Consider the following 15,899-nt stretch of genomic DNA (forward strand, 5'->3'; position numbering starts at 1 on the left):
TTGACAATATTCAATGGTTATAATGTATTTGTCATAAATAAAAAATTAATCCAGTAGCTGTGGTATATGAGGGATGAAAGACTTCTGGACATGGTGTGTTATGGTGTCGGATTAGTAATAATAACTCTGCTGGGCTTCAAACTGCATCACAGCATTCTGTCCTTCATTATTATTATTTTACTTTTTCACCAGAGTAACGTGTAATGTTTATTTGCATTACTACAATAAATGAATCCCTTTAACCTGCTTTGATTTCCCTTTACAACAGATATGAGATAATGTTCCATTTGACTAGACATTGTGTATAATTTGTGGACATCAGGGAGCTGCTATCAATATGCAGGGAGTCTCCCGGAAGTTTGGGGAGAGGAGGGATGTCTGAAAGGCTGTTTTATTTACAAAGCATTTGTAATGGTTATTTTACCCAATTCCTTGTTCTTTATCTATGCCTAAACTGGATGTGACAAATGTTTTCATGTTAAAGCTGTAACAGTTTGTCACTCCTTCAGGTGTGCAAGGATCGCCGGTGCCAAAATGCTTCCTTCACCGAGCTGGAGTCCTGCATCGGCCGTTGCAATGGTCATGGGGTAAGAAACTAAAGATCTGTGTGACTTGTCACCTCTTTCCTTACTATAAACATTGGTATTCATCCTGTCTAAACACTTCTCAACCCTATGTGAGGCTGAATTTCACGCCTCTAAATCCTTTAATACCACCCCACGGTCACTCCCATTTCTGCCCCTACTGGCACTCTAAAAAGGAACATTTTCTAAAATTAAGCTGGTCTGGTTTATTTGTGTTTTGTCCAAATGGTGGTAAACAGCCTCCGAGCAGCATAAACACACGGTTCCATCTCCATCACACGGTTAATCCTTTTCCAGGGTGTTAAAATCCACTTATACTTATTTACTTATTTTAGTGGTGGAAATGTTTAATAATCCCATTAAAAATATTCAGTTTAGCTTTTCCTTTTTTCCTTTTTTTTTCACTACATACATTTAATTAATATATCTTGTTCAGGTGTTGATTCATAATATATCATTCATTATAATAGATTATTCAGTAGTTTCATAATATATCGCTTTTACTCAACATTTCAATTTCTCTTACGATGCAGATTTAACTTCAGCCATACTGTACATACAGACATACTGTACATACAGACGGACATTTTTCAGAGACTGGTTTCAGGTTCACCAATGTATGAATTGTAAAGATATCACTGAAAGAGCAAAAAAGTCAGGACAAAAACTTTCTTTTATTTTTATTGATGGTACAAAATCAAATCAATCTGTAAGTTGTCTAATAACACTGTGAAATAATACCTTTTCTTTAAAATGAGTTTAAATAAACTCATAAATATAAAATAATATAAATATAATAAAATAAAAAGGGCTAAGTAACATCTTACAGCATACATTCTTGTAAAAGGTCCAAACATAAATTATAATATCCATAAACGCATGGAAGATTACGGAAAAGATATTGTGGAAGTGTCTTACTGTACTGGTCACTTAGTAAACTGGAAACTCTTCAAAAGAAAAGCAAGTTCTTCTTTTGATTCTGGTTTTCTCTTCTGGTTTCTTCTTTGTTTTTTTCCTCGGTTACCTTGTCCTTCTCACAGTTGCCTCTGGTTTGCACATTAAAGGATCCAAGTCAATATCTGGGTTTCTGTAAATCTGCTCCGCGAGAGTGGCTGCTGTTAAACATGCTACACAAAGAAAAGCGAATTAAATCGAGCCATAAATGAAAGCAAGATCTTTTTTCATTTGTCCTTCTTGAGTTTAAGGTGCTGTTTTGTATGCAGGTGTGTAACAGCAACAGTAACTGCCACTGTAACCGAGGCTGGGCTCCACCCTTCTGTGATAAACCTGGCCTGGGAGGCAGCGTGGACAGTGGACCAGTGCAGTATGACAGTGAGCACATCTTCACACACACACACACACACACACACACACACAACCCTTCCAGCTACACTTTCATCCAGTAGCCTCTTTCTGCTCCACCTCTCAAAAACATTTAGTGATTTTATCTGATCTTTTGTCTCTATTCTATCTGGTCTCCAATCTTCTCCTGTCGTTCTCTTTCACACACACTCACCTTTTATCAAAATGGCAACATCATTATCGATTTCCATCCTTGCAGGGTTTTTTTTCTCTTTATGACCGTCTTAGTTTGATTGTCACCCAGGCTCAGTTTATTTGTAATAATAAAAAAAGAAACGAATCTCAGTAATCTATCATTGAGAATTTTGTCGAGCTATATAAAGCTTTCTTGCACTCTGTTACTTCTTTATACTGACTGTTCACTAAGAGTGGGATTTTCATGTCTGACTGAAAATTTTGTGTATTTGCTGCGCGTACTCAGGCCAGGTGGGGCTAGTTGTCGGACTGCTCTTCGCTTTTCTGGTGCTGCTCCCTGCTGTTCTCATCGCCTTTTACTGCATCAAAATCAAGACCTCCTATTACCACAAATGGCTTTCACAGAGGGCGAAGAGCAAGGCTAACAACAGGTATACCATCAGCTGTGCAATAAAAATGCTTGTATAGAAAGGACATCATGGGATTGGGGAGGGTAATGAAATGATGCTGGACATTTCGATTCTGTTCTTTAGATGTTGCGTAAGACGCTTTGTATAAAAATGGATACGTCACATTAAACATGTGCAAAATGATGGTCTGTCGCTGGCCTGTATCCTGTCTGTATTGTTGTATGTGTCTCTATATTTGTATAGAAAATCAGAAGCCTTGTACAAACAACTCGGCCCTGACCACGCTGTGTGAAAGAATGAATGAATGAATGGATGGACAAACTCTGTAAATGCAGTCCACCATGACTCACATTCACATTAATAATGGGGCTATTTATTTCTCCAGTGAGCTTAATATCAGACTCCTCACTTAGATGAAAAACTTTACTGTTCAAGCTACTTTTTTCCCCCTGTGAGACCCATATTAAATAGATATCTCAAATATCAGTGAGTAGTGAAATAGTGCAGCTCATTGTTATGTGTATTATATTCAGATTCAGATTATTATTTATATACAGTAGTCCAGTTGCATATCTACTTTGTATGTTGTAGTCACTATGTTTTATATCACTCTGTTTCACTCACTCATCGTCTATACCGCTTTATCCTGTGTACAGGGTCGCCAGGGGTCTGGAGCCTATCCCAGGTGACTCTGGGCACGAGGCGGGGTACACCCTGGGTGGCGTGCCAATCCGTTGTGTTTTATGTCTTCAGTTATAAAACACTATATAAACACTTTTATCGCAATTCTCCTAACAGCCTTGTATTTCATCTTCTCACTACTTTTGCAAATGTTATAATAAGATCCAGGGTCATGGTGTCAGATACACCCTCGGTCATTAGTTAAAGGCGATGCTTTGAATTCATACATAATGACTAAACCTGCTGCGGCGATGTTTAATGAAATCATCTCCTCTCTATCCACTCAAAGAAAAAACTGTGACTCACCCAAGTGGATTTTTTTAAATGATATACAATTGAATCTCACCCGTTGACCTCACATGGGTAAAAAAAAACAGCTGTATTAAAGCTAAACAGCTGCTTTTGTGAAAAACAAACAAAAAAACATGTAATTTATCTGTATTATTATTTATCTTTTTCTGTATTTGCTATGGGCGGCACAGTGGTCTAGTGGTTTGCCTTAAACCTCCAGGGTCTTGCACCTCCAGGGTCCGGATTCTATTCCTGGCCAGGCTCTGTGTGCATGGAGTTTGCATGTCCTCCCTGTGCTTGGTGGGTTTTTCCAGGTACTCCAGTTTCCTCCCACAGTCCAAAAACCTGTAGATTAGGCTAATTGGTGTTCCCAAATTGCCCGTAATGTGTGTGTGTGTGTGTGTGTGCCCTGCGATGGATTGGCACCCCATCCAGGGTGTACCCCGCCTCATGCCCTAAGTCTCCTGGGAAAGGCCACGAGTAAGTAAGTGTATTTGCTATTTCTGATTTTGGCCAGATGTATTGCTCTGTTAAAAGCATGTTTTTTACAAAAATCACTCTCTTTTAGTCTTTTAGTTTAAAAGAACAAGGATAAACAAGGAGTGTTATGTCAGCTCATATATGCTGAACATTATCATAATCAAGCATTACACATACACAGCCAAAAAAAGCTAGTTCATTAGACAGAATAAGCAGATTGTACCTGAGGAAACTATTCATGCAACACATTATCAAAGTGATGCTGGGTGTATAGCTCCTTAATGAGATTTTAACGTTTAAGCTTCTTTACAGTACTCTGTCACCTCACGTTTAAACATATGCAGATTAAAAAAAAGGGAGATAAACAACACAGCTGCTTGTATTATACAGTAGAACAGCCAAAGACTTTGTAATATCCAAGGCACTTTATATAGCACTCTGTATAAAGCCGTGATGAACTGGGAATCATTGGGCTTCATCTTTTAACTATTAGGGTGGTGAAAGCTTAGTAAAAACACACTCCCGTGCAAACGCTTGCTCCGGGTCGGCCCATGGCTAGTGACGCAGATGGGGATTGAACGCTCGGATGAAACAACAGGGAAAAACTGAGTAGTAAAACAAATAGCCACCAATGGGATTATAGATCAAATCATTTGCTCAGTTCTCTCTAGTTAGGACCTAGGGAAGTATTTATTTTGAAGTAAAAGGACTTATATACACAAAGACAGGTTGTAAGACAGAATTTAAAAGTTTCATGTTTATTAACTCAGTAAAACATCATCATGGCACTGTGACTTCACTAGGGCAGAGGAGGTCATGTTAGGGCAATTTTGCAACAGTATTAGTGTAAAATAACACAAGAGATGATGAATTTGCATGTCATACCCCCTGCTGCACCGCTGGATCATCATCAGTATAAACATATCTGTTTATCACAACTTCATCTCACTGGCTTTGTACTAATTTCCATAATGACAATAAAGTGTAATCTACTTTCAAACTAATAATTGGGAAACTGGCAGTTAAAAAAATAAATAAATAAATAAAAAAATACCGCAGCATTTTACCATCACTGATTTATTTCCTGAAAATGGTCTAGACTTGTTCACAACATGCTTTGTTTTGTAAAATTCTCTGTGTTCAGTGCTTGTCCTTGGACTTCCTCCGACTTTTGTCGGAAAAAAAGCCTCTTCGACAATTTTCAGCAGTCACAGAGAGCTCGAAAATAGACCGATGTCCTTCGGAAGTACTGATTCTCTGAGTTGTCATCTGTTTTATTTTACCAGACATGAAAATTCTATGGGGAAGAATGGACACTTAAACCGAGCTTTCCATCTAAAGGTAGTGGGACCGTCCAACAAAAGTGCCAATCTTAAGGTACAGAGAATCACACGAGTGTAAAATTAGAGCACAGATGATAATTAGAGAAAAGTGATGCAGATGTTGTAAATAACCGATGCATTGTTTGTACTTTTTCTCCCTATCTCTCTCTGCAGCTACCTCATACAAGTAAAGAAGTGCTCCCTCTGCGACCAGGTCCCGCCTCCAATGGCACCCAGCCAGTCAACATCGTCCGTCCCCTCCGGCCCGCCCCCTCCCCCCATCTCCGTGATGTCAAAGTGCCTCGGCCTCCTCCTCCCGTCACCAAACCTCTGGAGGAAGCCAAGTGTAGTCCTATCGTTGCCAAACTTAGCCCCCCTAAGAAACCCCTGCCCCTCAACCCAACACGCAGCCCATTGGTAAAAACACATCCTTTTATTTTATCTTTTATGTGTACAGATAACTGATAAGCGCTTTGGCAAAAACACTCTGAGATTTCTTTTTCGCTTACGTCTTAAGATAGTTCTAAGCTTTACTTTAGCATGTTCGGATTATCTGCGAATCAACAAGGACTTTGTGAATTGAACCCCAGATGCATGAAAAAACCGCGCAGGGCAAATGTTTGTGTTAAAAACTCATCACATTAGGAGAGCTCGCTACACTGGAGCAGCCGTGATTTATGTGAAGTTATGGCTGGCGAGTTGGTTTATAATAGAATGACTGGATCTGATTTGCATCTCCCATCATTATGGACGCTGCAGAAAGCAGATGTAGGTCTTTGTGGCTGCATTAGTATGCATTTGTTGTTGTGCCTTTACGTCCCAGTTGCTAAGCAGGATGTCATAGATCAACACGGTGCTGAGGTCGAGCGATATAATTTACTGCAATCATCGCTGCCTGTCGTTTATCTCAGATGCTGCGAGTCATCTTTCTGTCCCTCCATCTGTCTGTCTCTTTCTTCGATTTTTCCAGATGGCATCAGAGGTCCGGCCGAAGCCTTCCGCCACCCCCCCTCAGAGGCCTCTCCCTGTGAGCCCCGGCCGCGGGGCCCAGGCCAAATCTTCTAGTGGAGCCGGGGGGTTGTTGGTGATGATGCCCCCTGTGGTGGGCTCCAAGCCTGTGGGCAAGGTCACCGCCATTCCTCCTCTCAGAGCCCTCAGGTGAGAAAACCTCAGCATACCACAGTTGATGGATATTTTCGAGTGTAGCAGAAAGCTATTTATGGCAGGCAAGTACTGCTGTCAAGCGCACATGCCGATATAATGCCTTTAAGTCCCAGCACTCGAGACCAGGGGTGTGGAACAAAGGCAACAGCTACCTTTCAATCCGTCGTCATTAGTAAATCATTTATGGCTATAAATAAATTTGAAGTGGTTATGTTTTGTTTCACAGAGGCACTTCGCATAACATTCCTCTCTGTCCAATTATAAGAAATCGTTCTGTTTTTCTTTGTAACCTGTCTAGTCACCTTTTATGCCACCAGCCACATAATTTACATAAACGTTATAGAACGACTAAGAATTTGTTAAAAAAAAGTTATATATATATACTATAAAATAATATATACTGTATATATATATATATATATATATATATATATGTTGATTTGCTGTGCTTCAGTATTTTGTTTATGGGTTCACTTATCCACTTGAATAATTTGCTGTGTCTGCAATCAAACTGTGAATTCCTGCTCAAAACATATCTTCAGATTAATGGTGGCAATTGTTGCTGCAACCTTTGAGACGAGAGAAGTCGGGAGCAAGTTTAGTTCCTGGACTGTAGTTACAGAAACCTTTTAGTGCCCGCTTGCTGCTACTGAATGTCACTATGTGAGACAAGCCAGATGTTTCTCCACAAGCTTGTATTTTAGTGGCAAAAGTAACATTACACGAATGCATGATGTGTTTTTTCTGGCAAGTGGCATGTGTTCATGTTGCAATCCTCACACTGTGTGCGTCACTTATGTTTATATCCTGCTATATGTTGAAAATGCAAAACAGAGCAAATTTTACTTCCCGTTAGTTACCGAAACTCTCCTGTTCCCTAAAAACATACCGAACCTCTGCTGCAATGCATCAGTTTGATTAATCTCCCGTATTTATTTTCGACTCTTTTCCTGCACCAGAAACCCTGAATAGGCTCAGATAACTCGCAAGCCAACGCTTTATTATAATCCTCACGTCAGCCTGTTATCTTTGAACACAAAAGCAGCCGGCATTAACAAAAAAAGGAACATGGACGCCTCCATTCAAACCTTCAGCTGATCTTTATCCTTCCACGTGTCCCATCGATACAATCCTCAGAGCCCAGTCACCACCGCATATAAAGCTCAAGCGCATAGATAAGACTGCTTTACGTCTCCCGGTGGAGAGCTGAAGCTCCGTGTAGAAGCTGCCCTCTCACACAGAAGAAGCGGTTTTCCCCTTTCCCGCACCCGAACCGAGTGAAGAAAATTGAAAAGCAAATCTCATATCAGTGCAAAAAAATGCAGAGATTCCATCAACACCATGCAATGAAATAGGAATTATTCTGAGAAGCAGCCACGGCAATTCATGATGAGAGGAACCATGACCTGGAAAAATCAACCACACGCTGTGAGAACAGGATTATATTTTGATAAGCTAGTTGAGACATCCATTTTGTATTTGGGTGATTTCGAACATACGGCGATACACACAGTGCGTGATTATTATTTCGCCTCAGCTGACACGGGAATAAACAGGACGAGAGTGAAAAGAATGGCCGGGTCGAGTCCTGACAGAGCCAAGGTCATCATCTGAAAGGTGCACAATAATTACATCCTTCACCTCGGAGGTGCATCATAAAATGTCAACAGCAAATCTAGGAATGAGACCGAAGAGCGTGCACACACGTTTAAATCTTTTATAAAGCACATACCCAGGAGTGTGGCATTTCATAAAACAGCTACAGGTATCAATTTATTCCAGTTACATTATACAACAAAAAAAAATCAGGAGGATCTTGAGTTTTACACTTTAATAAAGTCACTCTTACAACATTTATGTTTTATTTCATTCATTGTCTTTCTGTACAGACCTGTTCCAGGACCCAAACCAAACGCAGTCTCGCAGTCCCCTTTCCGAAAATGACCTTCATAGGATCAACTTTAAAGACAGCAGCAAGCCTATTTGCACTATATAAAGGCCTTCATTGGGAGATTTGTTATTTCGTGAGAAAGCAGGGGACGAATGTACGGTGCTAAGGCCGGGACATTTTAGGCCTCGCTTATTTAAGCCCGAGTACAATCCAGCCCAGTGTCCGAGGGGACCGGATCTTGCATGGATGAAAAATGCAGATTTAGACAAGATGCTTCATGTGGAGCATTACATTGCCAAAACCTTTTTTTTTTTTTTTTTAACTTTACAATTTTCTTGTACGAAATGTTGTTACGCCATTGTCAAGTTTACATTTTCGTTTAATTACGATTATTAATTGTGTGTTAATTTGCCAAAGAGTTTATGTTTGAAAGTCTGATGTGTCTATGCTGTATGTATTTTTGCATTGGTTATATAAAATGCACCATTACAAGTTTTTATTAAAAACGACATTGTTGTAGTTGTTCATGAAGGTTTATTCCGGTGTACACCTGACGAACTCTGCAACATGCTAAACATACATGCTGGAGACTATGATCCTTCTCAATTAACAGCGGGAATGTATTGTAATAAGGGGTGAAGCAGAACAATGATGGTGATTTGAAGTTTTTTTCTGAACACATCAGACGTAGACAGACAGGCTGTGCCAAATACAACCCCAGCCTCAACTTTGCCGAGAAAACAAACAGATAAGAATAACCAAGCACGTGAGGAGCACCGGGAGGAGCTGTGCATCAAACAAACTCACTCCGTAATGGATTCCGGCGAATATAGAATGAAATTTCTACAAGGCGTCATCTTATCTCTCCGGAGAGTGATGTATTTGGAGAGCACGAAGCTTTCGGAGTGGTCCGGTGGGACAGCTTGCTATGGGCGAGCATAGGGGAGATTTATTGACACCGACATTTTCTAAGCCATTACCAAGACATCCAAACAGCCCCCAAGGCAGGACACTGTTTTAGCGATGTGATCTAAGTAAAATATGGTCTGTTTGCTGAGATGCATGGGATTTAAGAATAGCTGGCAGAAAATGTCTCGTCATAAAAAGTGAATGGATGTGTGTAGACAGCCGTAAGCATAGTAAAAGTAGGCAGGTACGGTCCAGTACTGCGTATAATAAAAAGATACAAGGGTGATCCGCAGTACCGGACAGAGGGGAGGGCAGCTGCCTTCCAAAACCAGTCATGGAAGCACTTTCAGCAAGAAAACACATTGTCTTAGTATTTGCTTCTAAGTTCTTCTGGATTGCATCTGATCTTTCCGTGATCTTTCTAGGGCTCATAGTTACGGTGAGCAGAAGCTTCCGCCAATGCGCTGCGGCTGACCGATATCCAGAACTGTAGGGTTTGCTCAAGCAGGCATTACTGCAAAATGTCCAGAGTAAAATGTGTAACAGAAGAAGTTTTGGTGGTTCATGATATGTGTTTGATGATGATTTATTGTTCTGGGTTGTTAAGTTTTTCGGTATTTGTTTTCAAGGATGCACAAAGCCAAGAAGAAGTGAACAATACCGTATGATGTGATGAAGGTGGTGGTTAACAGTACCAGCAAGAATGTAAAACTACTTTTACCCTCATTAAAGGCAAAATTTCTACTTAAGACAGTTATGAATTTCTTAATATTAAATTCAATTATGCAGATTCAGTTTAGAAAATAATAAATAATTAAAAGAAAATACAATTTTAAAATTTGTTGTTTATGTCAAAACCTCAGCCGCACCCTCATTTCCCCTCTCGTATGTTTCAAGCCCTCAGCATCAGCAGTACACTAATCACCGTCTGTATCATCTGTCATCCTCAGCACCTGTTTCTCACTGGATCATTCCTTCATTTTTAATGCTGGTTTTTATGCTTAAATGATCCATGTGTGACTGCGTGGCTTAACAAACAAACCTGGACTAAAAATGAGAATGCGAAATGTCTTTCAGGCAGTCTGGAGAACTACTGTATTACTCATAGCTACATTAAAACAGAAACAAGAAAGTGTTTTTTAGGAAGCAAAATATAAAGAAATGAAGGTCAGCTCAGGGCTTTTGCACATTACTGTAAGTCAGGGCTGCGTAGGATTTTGCCCTACTAACTGCAAAAATTCTGCTGTTTAATGATGGGTTTTAATAAACGATTACGTTTATTCAAGGGTCATTTAGGAAAGGTCAAGAAACATTAATGACATAAAGTTGCAAATAAATTGACTAGCATTTCTTTAAGCCATATTGGCAGCTTGATTTTCTGGATAAAACGGCAGTTTAAATGTCACTGCTGCACGTAGCAAGTCACATTTGGTAACTGGACAGTCCTGGAAAAGTAGACATGTCTCACTCTACACAGGGAAAAATGAAAGGACAAACATAATAAGATTCCATGCACTAAACAAACTACAGTATTTACTCCTGTTTTAAATTAATTGCATTTCATTTAACAACACAAGCTAGTCAGTTCTATAGTTTTGTGTTGATTCTCACTCACTCATCTTCTATACCGCTTTATCCTGTATTTAGGGTCACAGGGGGCCTGAAGCCTATCCCAGGCGACTTAAGGCACAAGGCGGGGTACACCGTGGACGGGGTGCCAATCCATCACAGGACACACACACCAACAAACCAATAAACAGCCAATAAGCCTCATCTGCAGGTCTTTGGACTGTGGAGAAAAACTGAAGTGCCTGGAGGAAACCCACCAAGCACAGGGAGAACATGAAAACTCCATGCACGCAGAACCCGAGGAAGGAATCAAAACTGGACCCTGAAGGTGCAAGGCGATAGTGCTAACCACGATGCTGCTGTGCCACCAAGATACTTATTTTATACAGTACTAGTACTTCTGCATCATTTCTTGTGCCACTGCCACAGTTCTTCACCTGATTAAGGGCTAAGTCAGAAGGGCACTGTGGGTTGCTTGCACTGCGCCTTGGAATGAGTTCATTCATTGTTCTACAGTGGATTCTTTTGTCTGGTCACTGTGATTAAATTGTGTGTAATCTATTTAGATTTTGGGAATTGAATTAGGTGGAAATGTTCATACAGAGAGTCACAGAAAGTATTAACAAAAGTGGGATTTAGAAGGTTCTATGCATATACATACCTCTATGTGCTCTGTAAATAATAAAAATAACTAGAGAGGCACATTTCCTGAAGAAAATGTGAGTGGTGCTTGCCGTAGCATCATAGACATAGCTATGATGTCATAGCTGATGTTGGTCTCAATGTTAAGTCTATGGGGCACCCCATTACCGAATAAGCTGCACGATTTCACACCTCATGCATGGCTCTACGACAACCAGTGCGGGACTAGTTGCGCGCCAAACTTTTGTACAGAAGCAAAGGAAAAACAAAATAAGCCTGTGAGATAGCAGTAGTAGTGCTTTCCAAGCACCATTAATGCTTCGCTTCGCAAGCACCACTGATAATAAACTATCCAACTAATCAGAACCAAGAGACATACTGTACGCCACTTGTCAGTCATGTTGCTTGTCATTTCAGAAAGCATCAATTTTGTATTTGCATGCTTTTGTGCTACACATAAAAAAGGAATTGAATACATTTTTCATTTCAAACCATTCCCACCAAAGTCATCCAGTCTCAGGCTGCTTTTAAAAGACCAAAATCAGCATGCAATAGAATATCCTCCAGTCAATGCTACGTTAAAGAGACAGATATAAAAAAAAAAAAGTGAGAAAGAAATAAAAAAAGAATGCATCACCTAGAGATGTAGGTAAATGAGGTGAGATGCTGGACTTTTCAATGTCATTGAGCACACCGGTCATGCGGCCAGAGTGGACCCTATGTTATGAAGCAGAACCGGACCAGATGACGTTCAGAACAGAAGGTTTGCACCTCCTGGTGCTCTGTGCCTTTAGTCATCCCTCCCAGCTGCCCGACTTTAAGCAGAACACCCAGCAGGAAGCTGAACTCTCCACGAAAACACAGACAACAGCTCCTGCTTTATGCACACTTTAAAATGTGCACCGTTATAGAACTGCTCTTTTATAGCCATATTAGATCTTTTTGGCAGCTTCATTTCTAATGAATGCAACTGGTCTCAGATCAGTGGCAAGACACCCACTACACAGATGGAAAGAGAGAGAAAGATACGGTGAAAAATAGTGCTGTAAAAAATATCCCATAAAAATTTCTCCTGCTTATTGAAATTGATAAAAATATTAAATATGCAAGGTCAAAGGAAATGCAGACGTGATCTGTGTTGTCTTTTTTATCATTATAATCATTATTTTGCTTAGAAAAAGTGGAATATTTCTTCTTTGTATTAATGCATTAAACATAAATGAAAGAAAGAGAAAAAGGTTATTACTAGAACTAAAGTTATTATATATTTTTTTTAAAACCAATATCAGGGTGGTGTAGTGGTTAGCACTGTCGCCTTGCACCTCCAGGGTCAGGGTTTGATTCCCACCTCATGTCTGCGTGCATGGAGATTGCATGTTCTCCCTGTGTGTCCCTTGGACATGTAGATTAGCCTAATTGGTGTTCCCAAATTTTCTCCTAATGTGTGTGAGTGAGTATTTTTGCTTATTTTTATGTTGGAATAAATGTGCCTTTTACTTTATATGTTTGTTTTTTTAACATATGGTAACTTCATTGGCCATGATTTGCAACATAGTTAGGGAAAACAGACACAAAAGTAAAAATTTTATTAAAATGGCTGCATGAAGTTAAAATCCTTACATTTTCCAGCTAGTATTTTCTAGACAGCTCCCATGAACTGAGGAGAACTACAGTACACTATAATTACAGAACTACAATTTTATAATAGAAACACAAATGTACAGTACTGACTACACCTTTAAGTCCAAATGCCTTATATACTGTACAGTAACATCCAAAGCAGTGGACTATTTCAAGGCTGCGGAATATTAAGTCACTATAATTAAGTCAGTTCCTCAAGCAAGCATGCCATCAATCTGCCAGTGTGATGAAGCAAAAAAATATAATTTTATCATCACTGTCTACTGGCTAAACAAAGCATGAAATTATTTTTAATGTAATCTATGTTTAACTTTTCCAGCTGTCTCTGGCACAAGACATTTTACAAGTACGCACTTTTCCTCTAGCTGGTGAAGACTTGGGTTCATGCTTAAACAGCAAATCTTTTGTCAGCAAAAAAATAAAATAATAATAATAATAAAGAAAAATCTCTGGAGCTCAATGATGAGTTTTACAAATGCATTCATTTTTATTTTTGTCTCAGAAATACAACCTGCGAAATGTTTGGGCCATTTCCATTGCTCCATGCTGACCGGGCATTTCTAGCCCAGCTCTGTGCATCGTATTGTTCCGCATGATGTTTAATTAAATTCAGTTCTCCATTCTCTCTGGTTGCCCTGAGTCAATCTCTCCAGAGTCTCTGGGAGATGGGGTGTGATTAATTACAGAAAGAGAGAGTGGAGGTGTTAAACCAGGTGCCTCAGGAGTTCAGGAGGGAGCTAAACACCATGAGCAATCAGTGTGGTGGAAAATCAAACCTGAATAACATATCACTCTGTCTGCCTATCAGGTATACCATGAGGTAGTGAGGCTACGTTAGATTAGGAATTTAGCATTCCAAATTTATCACAAAGCCTCATTAATGCATGTTTCATTGACGTGACCACAATATAAATATGATCCACATCATGTGAACTAATTATGTAGGAACGTGCCCATATTCAAATTAGTATAGTGCTAATTTACACAATTAAGTACTCTGAGACACAAGGGGAATGCTAGCATTGTCATGCATGATTTAAGCTCATGCAAGATATTCTTTAGACAGCGGTGCGACTTTGTTACAGTCGTTATAGAGGTAAGCATTACATTTGGGCACTGTGAATATTCCCCAACATTGAAAAGGTCATACAGCCTGACTCTCACACCTAAAATAAACACTTGCTTAACATGACCCAAAGCAAAGCAGTGAACCAAGCATGTATACTAATGCAAAGTAGGAGATCTTCAAATATCACAATCGTTGCATTGCTCACACTACACAAGGAAATGCACTTACAGCATTTACAGTAGCAGATGCCCTTATTCACTTACATTTTTATCTATAATACAGCTGAGCAGCAGAGGGTTAAGGACGCAACAGTGGCACCATTGTGGTGGCGGCGTTTGAACCTGGGACCTTCTGATCACGATTCCAATGCCTTTACAACCAAGTAAAACATGTCTGACACAGATAAGACTTGCACACTACCTAAACATTCAATAGGTGAGTTCCCAGAAGTGCAGATGAATTCTCAGATGACCATAAGTGCACAATAGTGCAAAAAACTCAGCAAAACCAATGCTAATGATGAAAAAAAGGGGTACCCGGATTTGGAAAGATGTGGTCAAGTTAGTTAGCTATGCAAACTTTTGTTTTGCTTCTGAATCAATACTTATACTACTGTACATATTCCACTAACACTAGTTTTGCGGCATTTTGGGCAACAAGGTGCACCTAATGGTAATTTTTTACAAAAGGGAATTAAGCAAAGAAGCAATGTTACAACACTGAGAATAATGGTCAAATGTTCTCTGGTCAAAGTACAATAATGGTTCAGTTGCATGGTTGTTTTAGGTTTTTTTTTGGGGGGGAAGAGTCTAAAAGCTACTAGATAAACAAACTTTTCTCTGTCATGTGATCTGCTTTTCAGCATGTGTCAAGTTTTGCTATGTAATGCAGCCCTTCCATGTCATATGGTTTGTTCAAAACAGGGAAGTTCAGTTTCCAAAAATTTTTCAATTAAAGGTTTTTTAAAACAATCAAAATCATTAGCCAGATTGAACAATAGACTGAAAATGACATTTATCAAGTAAAAATCCATGCTTTTCAAGCTTGGGACTTCCATAAGTTTTAAACAGTGAGCACTTTCCAAAAAACCCCAAAGAAGCATGCAATGAACCGTTTTTGCACTTTGACTATAAAACATCTGTTTACTTTTTTTGAAATTCATATATATGTTTGTCAGCGTTTGAAGATCCAATCATCATTAAAAGGTATGTCATGCAAGAAAAACAATAAATCAAATAAAATGCTCCAAGTTTGCATTGTAAGATTATAAGAAAGCAGAAAAAGCATTCTATTATTTCTTTGGAACAATACACACTCTAAGTGCGCTCCAGACAGGTGCTAACAAATAGCAATACAGCTCTCATTGTAATCCAAAGAATATACAGCCACAGAAAAGGGGGGGGGGGACGACCATTCATGCATTTAGAAGACACCCAAAGACAAAACAGTGACACACTAGTTCATTCTAACAACCATAGCAATTATGGCCATTGTCATGGCAATGTGGCTCTGTTTGTGCTGAATTGGCTTTTCTGTGGGATTGGACTGGAAATGGTGGTGTTTTGCCCCCACAGGCATAAAAGAGCCTAGCTAGTTTAAATGTATTACCAGTTTAATGGTACATAATTGCTAATCAATATTATAAAATTCACAATTCACCCGCTGTTGGTGTTGTTTATGGGCGATTAGGCTGATCAGTGAATATCCCACTCCATCCCTCTGAGAACCTCTGTAGTGTAACCAGGGACT

General features: G+C 39.5%; 1 protein-coding gene across 1 annotated transcript in view; it reads left to right on the top strand.

Moving 5' to 3' along the window:
* adam19a (ADAM metallopeptidase domain 19a) overlaps positions 1-8,839 on the top strand; it is an 87,916-nt gene extending 79,077 nt beyond the window's left edge. The window contains exons 17-23 of the mRNA XM_053513767.1: positions 510-587; positions 1,808-1,916; positions 2,368-2,512; positions 5,230-5,320; positions 5,440-5,682; positions 6,236-6,423; positions 8,319-8,839. Of these exons, the coding sequence (XP_053369742.1) occupies positions 510-587; positions 1,808-1,916; positions 2,368-2,512; positions 5,230-5,320; positions 5,440-5,682; positions 6,236-6,423; positions 8,319-8,373 (909 nt within the window). The 3' untranslated portion in view covers positions 8,374-8,839. The remainder of the gene's footprint in view (positions 1-509; positions 588-1,807; positions 1,917-2,367; positions 2,513-5,229; positions 5,321-5,439; positions 5,683-6,235; positions 6,424-8,318) is intronic.
* Positions 8,840-15,899: the final 7,060 nt, after the last annotated feature.

This window comes from Clarias gariepinus, chromosome 1, assembly GCF_024256425.1.
Source record: "Clarias gariepinus isolate MV-2021 ecotype Netherlands chromosome 1, CGAR_prim_01v2, whole genome shotgun sequence".
NCBI lineage: Eukaryota > Metazoa > Chordata > Actinopteri > Siluriformes > Clariidae > Clarias > Clarias gariepinus.